Source organism: Brassica oleracea, chromosome C9, assembly GCF_000695525.1.
Source record: "Brassica oleracea var. oleracea cultivar TO1000 chromosome C9, BOL, whole genome shotgun sequence".
Lineage (NCBI taxonomy): Eukaryota > Viridiplantae > Streptophyta > Magnoliopsida > Brassicales > Brassicaceae > Brassica > Brassica oleracea.
Genome location: NC_027756.1, coordinates 43,030,715 through 43,042,707, shown reverse-complemented (window position 1 = coordinate 43,042,707; position 11,993 = coordinate 43,030,715). Strand labels below are relative to the sequence as shown.

Sequence of the window (11,993 nt, the reverse complement as noted above, 5' to 3'; positions counted from 1 at the left end):
TAAACATAAGACACATTCAAAGTTTTCCCCAAATTTGTTTTCAAATCTACATACAAATTCGACCAAATAACAACCAAATAAAGGTAAACTAATCACTTACCACAAGAAACGAAGATGGAGCCTCGATTTCGACAAAGAAGGAAGAAGAAACGAAGCGGTCTAGACTTTAGGGTTTCAGATAAGAGAGACAAAGAGATAGTTGAGACACAAACGAACAAGGAAGAACGAAGATGGATTTTCGAATTAGATGGAGAATGAACAAGGAAGAACGAAGATGGATACTCTAGGGTTTCAATCTCCGATTTCGCAATAGAGAGTGTCGCAAGGGGAAGGTTGGGGGAGAGACAGACCCGATGATTGAAAATTTTGGAGAAGAGAATGTTGAGTAATTCAAAACGACATCGTTTTGGTTTAGATGGGTCGGGTTTTAGGGTTTGTATTGTATGGGTCGGATCTTTTTGGTTGAATCTTGTAAATAACTAAATTATTTTAGGGCAATCCTGTCTTTAGCCACATTTTCTATTTAAAAAAAATGAAAAAAAAATTATATTATAATAAAAGGATAAATGGAGATTTTTTTGGAGGGTAGAGGTCATATGGAGTTATGCTCCCAAAAGAATCTACTGTTCTCTTTTTTATTTTTGAAAATCAAATAAATTAACTCAGTCCAATTCTCTCCCCGCTTCGACGAGATCGCGGAGGATTAACAAAGAATCAGTAACGATAATCAAGGTAATTAGTAACCTTTGATTTCGCTAAATTACTCGGTTGTTACACCTCAAATCAATCATATTGTGAATGAATCTCCATTGAAGTTAGAGTTTATTTTGGTGCATTTAAATAATTGAACTTCTATAAGGTTTGGTATTTGAATTGTGAGCTATTTGAATGTTTTCTATGTATCTTCTAAGGAATATTGGTGCACGGAAACTGTTCGTTAAAATGCCTGAAATAAGTTTTTTGCGCTAAACTCAAAAGCTTAAGCATGTATAGGGGCACGTTAAGATGCAATTTGCGTGTTGAAGTATGTATGTCTCTCTGCTGGTAATAGATAGCTTTGTCTCCAACTTGGATTCTTCCAAGTATGTCAATTGTTGATTTACCATTGGTCACTAACAATGTTCGTCTGAGTTCCTATACTGTAATACTTGTTGCTGCTGATAAACTAAGCAGAAGCATATGCTTTATATTTTGCTCAACCTGTTTTTGGCTTTTATATTCTTATGTTCAAAAGTTTGATTTTTAATGCTATATATGCAGCTTCATTCCATGGCACCCAGATGGAAATGGAAAGGTGCTGAAGCCAAAGCTCTTGCGGAACCAATTTCAAACTCAGTCTCAGAGCTCCAACTCTCTCTAGCCAAAACAGAGACATCCGGTTCCCTTTCGAGTTGCAACGTGCTTCTAGCGGTTGAGCCTGAGCAAGCTGAGCTACTCGACCGCTGTTGTTTTGGCAGACTCGTCCTATCCGCTGAGAAAGACAAGAAATGTATTCAGTTATCCTTTGAAGAAGCTTTCTATTTGCTTTACAATCTCAAATGCATCAAAATCTACCTCCAAGGCCGTTGCTTGGAGAACGAAGTCGACACTTGGATGTACATGAAATCACAAAGACCAAACTTCCCGATATTTTTCAAACCTTATTCACATTTACGGTCCAAGAACTGGGTTTTGAGATCCGGGTTGCAATACGGTGTGCATTTCGTGGCATACCGTCACCATCCATCTCTTGTCCACTCTGAATACTCTGTTTTGGTTCAGTCTGGTGATAGTAATCGGTTAAGAGTGTGGTCAGATGTCCATTGTGCTGTTCGTTTAAGCGGCAGTGTTGCCAAGACGTTATTGACTGTCCATGTGAGTGGTAACTCTAAAAAAGAGGATTTGAATCTACCTTTGTGTTTGGAGAACTACAGAGTGGAAGAGCAAACTATTTGTAGATGGAGCCCAGAACTCAATCGTGAAGATGAAACCACAAATCCAAAACCAAATGCTACCACTGTGAGTGATTTGAAATCTCTTTGATGAACCTGTCCTGGTTAACTGAGTACTGGTTTTGATTTTCCACATCAATCTCTTAAACAATTGTTTTCAATTATATTTGATATTGAGATACACAACATTTTACTTTCTTCGGGGAATCTCAAATCTCATACCATCTTTTATAATATTATATTTCTCATGAGCAGTAACATTTGAATAGAAATAGTCTTCGAGTGACATGTTAAACACCAAGTTTTTGATGGTGTTCCAGAGCTATGGATAAGCAGGTTCATTTGAATAGAATAGTCTCAAGCAAAAAAAGAAGCAGTACATTTGTTATAAAATCAGATGTTTCGACACAGACACAATCCAACGAATCTCTATGCAAACATAAGACATTAGTAAGAAGTGCGAGAAAAGATTTTGTTTCTTCCTTAAGATGTTCATTTGCTGGTAATGAATATGAATTCAGACGTAAAGAAATATTTTTATACGCTTATCCTTTCTTTTTAATAACTACCGTCATGTTTTCTTTGCCATTCGATTGTAACCTATGTCTCCATCTTTCAGTATTGAATATTCATGAGCTCTCTATACAATTGTTGGTGGGTCAGGCTATACATTGAAGAAGCAAAGAAGAGGATGGTAAATATCTTTTCGATAAACCCAAAATATATTCATCCTGTGAATTGGAGGGAGAATATTACAGTATGCAGACCCAAATCTTGATTTTGACTTTCTATAGATTCTTTACATTTATGGCTGATTCTTTTCCCCTTTTGTTGTTTCCTTATGGGAGTTATATTCAACACTGAATCTTAAAGGTTGCATTCTTGTGGTCCTCAAATACATTGCCTCTGTTTAATCAAATTCAATCACAACTTTTCTCTAGTCTCTCTCTTTTTTTTTTAACGAAAATCCATTCTAGCCAACAAATTATGACCTTTAATGATCTGTTACTATCAGTAATTCTCTTGCACATGTGCTTGAGTGTGAATGTCCTCGTGATTTTCATCTTGTCGATCTTTTTGTTTTTGATTTTGTATGTGTTTTGGGGCAGAAATGGATCTCCAGATGTTCCCAAGAAGCTGTCTCCTCGTGCTGCTCGGCCACTAAAGTTAGCAGCGCTAGAGACAGACTCTTCTTCATCTGCTATCTCAGCTAATAATAGAATACCAAAGGACACAAGTCCAAAAGTTTCAGACCGTAAACCTTCACCAAGTCCTTTCTCCGAGGTATGAGCCTCTCTTGTACTAAGCTTATTTCAGATTCAATTTTTTATTGTTTTATTCTTTGTTGGATGTTGGTGCATTTAGATTTCAATAAACTATCTTTTATTTGCATGATCCTAGATAAGCCGTTCCATCATAACATGTTACTGACTTGACTTTAATGAGGAAAAATGTAGCATACATTAGATTTCGTGTCTATGGGATATAAAATTAGGTAGAACATTTAATTTAGAGTAGTTGAGAGATAAAAATGTAACTAACTTCCACTCTATTGTCTGTTTATTTTATCTCCTTGGGATTGCCGTAACACTGTCATGCTTGTTTGCTAACAGAAGAAGAGGCCGAGCAGAATAACGGAGCTTGAGTCGCTAGTCTCACAGCTTCAAGGGGAGCTGAAGAAGGCGAAACATCAAGTCAGTGTGTCTGAGACATCAAAGAAGCAAGCAAAGCAAGAAGCAGAAGAGTCCAAGAAACAGCTACAAGAAGTTTCCTCTAAGCTCCAGGAGACTAAGAATCAGGTCTTGGAGGAAGAAACAGATAAAACCGGTGCTTTTAATCATCGAAGTGTATCTCAGGGATGGGATTTGGAGTTTGGTGCTACTAGTACTAATGAAAGGGGACGACTGGCTGTTGTTGTTCAAGAGATCCGACAACTCAAGCTTCAGATTGAGATGGTGGCTTCTTCTGAAGCTGATCATGTGAAACAAGCTGAGTTGCGTAACTCTGAGATTCAGCTTTTGAGAGGAAACTTAATGGACACGCTTTTCCTCGTCGAGAATTTTAGTAACCAACTTAAGGACTGTGAGGTAACAGACGCTGAAACGAAGGCTTTAGCCACCGAAACTCTAAGGCAAATGGAGAATGCTAAAAAGGCAGTAGAAGAACTGAAGTCAGATGGCACAAAAGCAGTTGATAGTTATAAGAAAATGGCGGTGGAGCTTGAACAGTCAAAATCTAGGATGGTATGGCTTGGAGGTCTTGTGACCAAACTTCTGGCTAACCCGGGGGTTTTGGAAAACCACGAAACTCTGCTTAAAGAGTATGCAAGTTTAGAACTTGGGGAATCAAATGAGATGAAGGATGAAATATCTTCCTTGAGATGTGAGGTAGAGCGACTGAGAGCGGCTCTAGAAGCCTCTGGTAAAAATGACCAAGAGGGGAATGTAAAGGCTTCATCTCGGTTAAGGATACAAGCTGAACTCCGGTTTGAATTAAGGACAGCTAAATCCAAGATAGACAAGCTAGAGGCGAGGTTGGTGGGTAAGGAAACAGAATTAAAGTTTATTTCAGAGGAGAACGATAACCTATGCCTATTACTAAAGAAGAACCAGAAAGAGACAGATGCTGAAGCTGAGCTGAAACAACAAAGGGAGGTAATCAAGAAGTTAAAGGCGGATTTGATGGATAAAGAAACACAACTCCAGATCGTTTCAGATCAGAACGAGACACTGAAGTCAGATATCCACAAGAGGGAGACAGATATACAAGACGTGCTCATGAAGCTAGGGTTTGCAATGAGAGAGGCTGAGAAGAATAGCCAGAGAGCGGTTAGAGTCACTGAGCAACTAGATGCAACTCAAGCGTCAAACTCAGCAATGGAAACAGAGTTAGACAAGCTAAAGGCGAGGTTGGTGGCTAAGGAAACAGAGTTACAGTTTATTTCAGATGAGACCGATAACGTATACCTATTACTGAAGAACCAGAAAGAGACAGATGCTGAAGCTGAAGCTGAGCTGAAACAACAAAGGGAGGTAATCGAGAAGTTAAAGGCGGATTTGATGGATAAAGAGACACAACTACAGATCGTTTCAGACAAGAACGAGACACTGAAGTCAGAAATGGGAACAGAACTCAGGGAGCTCCAAGTTCAATCAAACCAATTGAGAGAAGCTGCGGAAAAGGCTAACGCCATGCTCTCTGCTGGAAACAACAATAATCAAAGAAACCCTTCTTACTCTGAGGATATCGATGATGAAGTGCAAAGAAGAAAACAGGGAATAAGCTTAAGAAGATTGGTGTTTGGTGGAAGAAGTCGCAGAAATGGGTGGAGACTAACAGAATAATAATAATAAGGTAATCTATTCTAAAGTTCATATATATATTTATTAGATAAGTGATGGTTTCTCTTTGAAATCTCTAAAGGAACTGACTTTCTCTTTGCTCATCTTGGTTTCTGCTTCTCAGGTACCGTTGATTTGGAGTTGGATTGTAAGAGCTACTCCTCTGACTCTGTTATTGATGTGAATTATTAGTTTGATGACTATGTTCTGAAGGAAAAAAAAAAACACATTTTGGAAACATCTGAGTTGTGGTAATTTTATGTCAAGTAGTAGTCAGGAGCAAAACTGTTGATTCTTTTATTGTGAAACTAGTTGTTCCCTTTAAATATGACTGAGCCTACCGTAAGGCCGAAGAAGTCCTATAGAATATTGGCCCCTTTAATGGGTATTGGGCCCGAGAAGCCTAAGCCTAAAAATGGCATCTGAAGTATTCTAATCCCACAATTGCACTGAAGAATTTTTTTTTTTTTTTTTTTTGTCATCAACAACACAGACTCATACTGACTCTGTAAACTAAACTGGGTGATCTGCATCCATGTGAACAACGAAAGACGATTGCTTTCTAGCACTGCGTACTAGACTATCCGCCTTTGAATTTTGCGTTCGTGGTACATAGATAAGCTCTGATCGGGTGAAACTCTCTCTCAGGATCTTGATATCTTCTAAATAATTTGCAAAAGCTGGTCATTCCTCTGGTTCCGAAACCATCTTCATCAATTGAGAACAATCTATTGCAAACGTGACCTGAAATTGACGTAAATTCCTCATGCATTCCATTGCCCATAGTAGTGCTTCCATCTCTGCATGAAGAGGCGAAAGAATAGCCCGGACATTTCTCGCCCCTAACAATCCATCGAAACCTTCCAAAGTACTGAGCCAACCTTGTCCTGAAAAAATAATGCCCTCTTTCCACGAGCCATCTGTAAAACACCATCGTCCTGGGATCGACGGCAATATCGTATCTATTATTGGTGGTGGCGTCCTCTGATCATTCACAATTTGTGCCTCAGCCCACAATGTTAATTCTGTTTCAGCCAATTTAAGTGTATCCATAGGGTCCATATCCAAATTACTGAAAACCTTATTATTCCTAGCTTTCCAGATGTACCATAGTATCCATGCAAACTGGTGATCCTCTATCTGTGATAAAACTCTCCAGAATAGATGATCCATGTTTGTGAAGAGGGAACTTGTTGGAAAAATAGCTGGATTTGATGGTATCTTCGAAAGTGCTCAAACCTGAAGAGCTGGAGGACATTCAAAGAACACATGATTTACTGATTCCTCAGGAGCTCCACATCTTACACAACAAATATCCTCTTGAATCCCTCTTGCTTGTAAATTCTTCCGCACTGCTATACACCCTGTCACTAATCAGTAATAGTGGTCTTTCTCTATCTGGATAAATCCGCTCTACCTGATATCCTGATTTGACCGTATATTTTTCCGGTTTTTGTAAAGTGTCATCCATCTCTATCAACCCGCTGAGTCCTGCTTAGTGGAATACTTTCTATAAGTTTCGCATCCTGAGGATCCACCAAAGCCCTAATTGCCTCTGTATTCCAAGTACGCGAGGTAGAGTCAATGAGGGACTCTACTGTAAGGTCCGGGTATAAATTGTGTTGATTTTTATTAGCTAGTCTGAGGCGAGTGGTTGGGAGCCAGGGATCATTCCATACAGATATAGAAGACCCTGATCCCACCCTTTTGATTAGTCATTTGCTAACCAGAGATCTAGCAGAAACAATGCTCCGCCAGCCGTACCACGGATAATATGAACGAATCGGTTCCAAGGGTGAAGCATTCCTAAAATACCGACCTTTGAAAACTCGAGAAAATAAAGTGTTTGGCTTCTCTATTAGACGCCATAACTGTTTACCAAGCATCGCTGTGTTGAAATCAGCGATATCTTTAAACCCCAAACCTCCTTCCTCCTTATCTACACATACTTTGTCCCATGATTTCCAGTGTATGCCTCTTGTACTTCCCCCTGGACTCCACCAAAATTGTGATACCGCGCTTGTCAGTTTTTTCACCGTTGCTTTAGGCAAACGATAACAGGACATCGTGTGATTTGGTAATGCTGTAATCACTGAATTAATGATCACTTCCTTTCCACCTTTTGTGAAAAAACTTGAAAGTCCACCCATTGACTCTATTATTTAAACAATCCTGTATAAAGCTGAAAACTTGGATCTTTGATCCCCCCAGATTTTCTGGTAGACCAAGATATGATCCCATTCCTCCAAGATTCTGAATACCCAAAATATCTCTTAATTCCTGTCTGACAGATTCTTCAATCTTATATCCAAATTGGATGGAAGACTTATCAAAATTTATTAGCTGCCCTGAAACTGCCTCATATTCCTTTAAAATCCTAAGAATAGTTTGACACTCTTCCTTTTGAGCTTTACAAAAGAAAAGACTATCATCCGCAAAAAGCAAATGAGAAATCAATGGGCAAGCTCTAGCTACCTTCATTCCCGTAATTTGTTGCCCTCTCTCTGCCTTTTTTATATTTGCAATTAAAGCCTCAGTGCAAAGAATAAATAAATAAGGTGATAAAGGATCTCCTTGACGTAAACCCCTATGTGGAACAATGAGGCCACGTGGTTGGCCATTTATAAGAACCCGATATTGAACCGATGAAATACATTCCATCATCAATTTAATCCAATGAAGATCAAAACTCATTTTCTGCAATAAAGCCTTAATAAAATCTCATTCCACTCTATCATATGCTTTGCTCATATATGTTTTTATTGCCATATACTTTCCTTGACATGCTTTATTGGTCCGCAATCCGTGAAATATTTCCTGGGCGATAAGAATATTATCAGAAATCACTCTCCCTGTCACAAATGCTGATTGAATTTCAGATATGAGTAAGGGGAGATAGATTTTCAATCGCTGACACAAGACCTTGGAAATGATTTTATATCCGACATTACAGAGACTGATTGGCCTCAGTTTCGTCATCTTTGTAGGTCTCTCCGTTTTTGGTATCATACATATATTAGTAATATTTAATCGTGCAACCATTGCCCCCGAAACTAAAAAAATATTCACCATCTCAACTAAATCATTCTTAATAATATGCCAGGAGTGTTAAAAAAATAGTGTTGTCATGTCGTCCGGTCCTGGCGCCTTTTCTGGGTGCATCATAAACAAAGCCTCTTTAACCTCCTCCTCCGTCGCTAGCCTCAACAGACGTTGATTCATCTGAGGAGTGATACCCGGTGTAATCTCTGTAAGGAAACTATCGAATTCCGATGGAGAGGTTGTACTAAATAAATCTTCGAAATAGTCTACTGCCACCTTTTCCACACCATTATCTTCTGTAATCCAATTCCCATTAGCATCTTGTAGGCCAACAATTCTATTACGAACCTTTTTTTGCTTCGTTAAAGCATGATAAATTTTGTGTTAAGATCACCAGATGAATACCACATGTTCCTACTTTTTTTGTGCCAATAATATTCTTCATCCTTATATCCGTCTTGTAATTTCCTAGACACCTCCAGAATATCCTCTTGAGATCTGGTATTATATGTTTGTACCTCTTCAAGTGCTTGTTGTAACTCAATTATTTTTTCTTTTCCATAAGGTGGATTATTTTTCCACCATTTAGCAATTTCATGACGACAATTACTAATTTTTGCTACTATACTCTCTGCTCCCCCTCCGACTCTTTCTTCGCTATGGTCTATCCAACCCATTGTTATTGATTCCAGGAGACCCGCTTGTCCAATCCACCTCTTATCGAACCAAAATTGTCCTTTCCTTCTGGAAACTTTATCTTCTAGATAAGCCACCACTGGCCGATGATCAGAAGCCACCATCCCAAGATACTCTGTAAAAGAACATGGAAATAGGGTAAGAGCACAGTCTAATTAAACGACATCTAACCATCATTGCCGCTTTCCCTTTTCCTCTTCTCCCTTACCATGATAATTTGTTTTCCTTAGCCGGAAATTCTAGTAAATCACTATTCCTTATCATATTATTGAAATGAATAAAAGAATCTGCACTCTTTATAGATCCTCTTTCATGATTTCCAATAATCTTAATAACCAGTTGCACTGAAGATAATTTCACAAATTTTAATGAATTTTTAGTTTAGAATGAAAAGGATATAAAATCTACATATTATGTCTTTAAAATTTAGAAGTTATGCTTTGACTAAATTCTAAAAATAGCATTAGACAGACCCAAAGAACGAGAGTACAGAAAGTATGAGTTAGGATCGAGATGTTAGGTTTGGGCACAGTGCCTAAACCCGAACACATCCTTATGTCAGTTGATTGGATCTTCTCTGATAGCTGAAAAAATCACCTTAAACTATATTTTGTTGTGTTTATTCAATAACTAAACTCCAATTAGTAATAATCATTAATTTAAAGTGTATGTATTGTGTATAGAATAAAAGTATGCATGGATTTATATATATAACATAAACACGTGTTTCCGTGTGTAAAGCAACTATACCCCACCAACAGACAGAGATATTTTTCTATTCGCTTAAAACATTCTCTTTGTTCTTAAGTGTACATTAGCCGATGTAATCGAAATTAGGTTAGGTGAGATCTTGCTTAATCATCATTAACTGGTCTTACATTATCACCCCATAAATATCAATATAAACTATTTTAACGCGCAGCTTCATCGATGCGTAATTTAGACTTTCAGTTTTAATTTATCTTTATCAAAATTTATCGTCTACATCATTAGATAGTCACTAATGCCTCTTAGTATTAAATTAACAACCAGTCCACATTATATCAATATTTATTTGGAACCATATACAATAACATCACCGAATTGATCCTTTACGTCACTTGTAAATCAACTACGTCGGTTGACAAAATGAAAAATATCAATTAATTTAAGTAGAAACATCAGTGTCACTGAACGCGCCATTAAGAAGCCTCTATATAAGGGTTTAAAGTTAACCATTAGCGGTTAAATTCTTCATTTCCAGGAATATCTCTATGTTCAATTTAATCCAGATATATATGAACTTTGCAAATAATTTTTTTTTTGGAACTAAAAGAAAAATGTCTCATTAAAAACATAATGAAACGATGAACATACAAAAGGAAATTAAGAAACTCAACAATGTAGATCAGAAACAACAATCCCCCCCATATTGCAAGTTTGAAACTCTTTTAAAAGCCCTAATATATGTAATACTTCCTTAATCATTTAAAATAGCTATCCCCCATCTTTCCTTCCCATTAAATATGAACTCCAAACCCTAAATTAAACACCAAATAAAATTGAGGTTTTAATCTGAACTACATTAAAGCACCAGAGCTAATATAGTTCATGTTGGTCCAAAGCTCTCTTCCTGAATCAACTTGATCTACGTGACCACCTCCTCCTCCCATGTTCATCATCCCAAAGCCCTCTGCATTCATCTGCCATGGAAACCCCCATAAGACCTTGTTTGGATCACTCATGGCCATATCCAAACCGCTGCTGCCGTTTCCAAACGCATAACCAGCGTTCTCATTTTTCTGGCTTGTTCCAAACACACTCTCCATGTCAGACTGATGAGAGTTAGAGTTACCGAATGCTGAAGGAAACCCTATATGCGAAGAACTCCCCTGAGGTTGCTTGTTCAGCAGGGCAAAGGCTAAGCGGAGATCAGTGTGTTCATTGTTACCAAACCCACCGAAACTCGCCGCCGAGAACGCTGGTTCTGGAGTGGTTCTGAGGCTTCTTGTCGCCGAAGATGTGGACCGTTTGTTTTTTCGGCAGCCGCCTCCGACGGGAATGTTCCTTAGTGTCCCGCCTTTGGTCCAATATCTCCGGCATGATTTGCAGAAGTAGCGAGGCTGAGAGAGGCTGTAGTTGTTGTAGTAGCAAAACTTTGTGTTCGTTGAGTCGCAACGTGGACATCTCAGGGCTAGATCCGGTGGCTGTGGCTTCGCCGCCCCAGTCGCCAGAGAGGGTTTTTTCTGATTGTGATCTACTTCGGTTGGGTTTGGTGAACTTGATACTCCCATGGCATCTCGTGCTTTGTTGTAATTGCCGAACATGTCCTTTTAAGAGAAAGAAAAATGAATCAAGATTCTAATTTAAATAAAATCAAGATTTTGAAGTTGTGGATCGTTGTATTGGATTTTTACCTGGTGTTGTAACAAATGATCCATAAGAGCTGAATCTGAGAAGCTCCTTGAAGATTATTAGATCCAAGTGAGTGTTTGTATCTAGGAGATGGAGATTTTTTTCTTGAGGCTAGAGGGAATGATGGATATGAGTAGATCAACTAAAGTGAAAGAGAAGGAAAAGCCAAGCATTTGTATATATACACGAGAATGTGGGATGAGAGAGACACACAATTGTCGTGGCCTCGATCATATATTATTTATTTAATGGAGTATAATATTCTGAGATTGATTAGTATTGATATTGATAAATTAAACAATGCTTTGAAAGAATAATGTGAACCAATTCGGAACGTGACTTGGAGACCATAAAGCCGCCGTTTATGATTTATATATTATGTACACATAAATCGTATCTTACTGTCCATTGAAGTGTTTTGGACCTCACTGAAATGTTTCGCGTAAACCTAAACACAAAAAAAAATCTTAAACTACAAGTATACCTATAACTCTGTTCATATGATTTTTCATTTTATACTGGTGTGTTTTTCCATTTTTTAATCTTTTGTACAGTATAACAAGAGATGATAAATTGAAAATTTGAGGAA

At 38.0% G+C, this 11,993-nt stretch overlaps 3 protein-coding genes across 5 annotated transcripts; 2 read left to right on the top strand and 1 right to left on the bottom strand.

Annotated features, from left to right (window-relative positions):
* Positions 1-594: 594 nt before the first annotated feature.
* On the top strand, positions 595-3,207 carry LOC106313243 (tRNA-splicing endonuclease subunit Sen2-2-like). Of its 3 annotated transcripts, none has more exons than XM_013751009.1 (4): positions 595-732; positions 1,261-1,998; positions 2,551-2,625; positions 3,041-3,207. In XM_013751009.1, the coding sequence occupies exons 2-3, from the start codon at positions 1,270-1,272 to the stop codon at positions 2,554-2,556; spliced, it is 735 nt and encodes a 244-aa protein (XP_013606463.1). In that variant the 5' UTR covers positions 595-732; positions 1,261-1,269; the 3' UTR covers positions 2,557-2,625; positions 3,041-3,207. The 3 variants fall into 3 exon arrangements, with proteins under 3 accessions (XP_013606463.1, XP_013606462.1, XP_013606461.1); XM_013751008.1 differs by lacking the exon at positions 3,041-3,207 and adding an exon at positions 2,252-2,433 and having other exon boundaries at positions 2,551-3,025; XM_013751007.1 differs by lacking the exons at positions 2,551-2,625; positions 3,041-3,207 and having other exon boundaries at positions 1,261-2,165.
* On the top strand, positions 2,919-5,406 carry LOC106315094 (interactor of constitutive active ROPs 3). The gene is given in 5 exon segments (XM_013752864.1): positions 2,919-2,935; positions 3,041-3,215; positions 3,545-5,186; positions 5,189-5,285; positions 5,397-5,406. Coding segments are annotated over 5 exon segments (1,941 nt in total).
* A 5,010-nt stretch (positions 5,407-10,416) lies between these two features.
* LOC106315514 (dof zinc finger protein DOF5.3) lies at positions 10,417-11,581 on the bottom strand. The gene is made up of 2 exons (XM_013753260.1): positions 11,407-11,581; positions 10,417-11,319 (listed from the first exon to the last, which is right to left on the bottom strand). The coding sequence occupies exons 1-2, from the start codon at positions 11,428-11,430 to the stop codon at positions 10,570-10,572; spliced, it is 774 nt and encodes a 257-aa protein (XP_013608714.1). The 5' UTR covers positions 11,431-11,581; the 3' UTR covers positions 10,417-10,569.
* Positions 11,582-11,993: the final 412 nt, after the last annotated feature.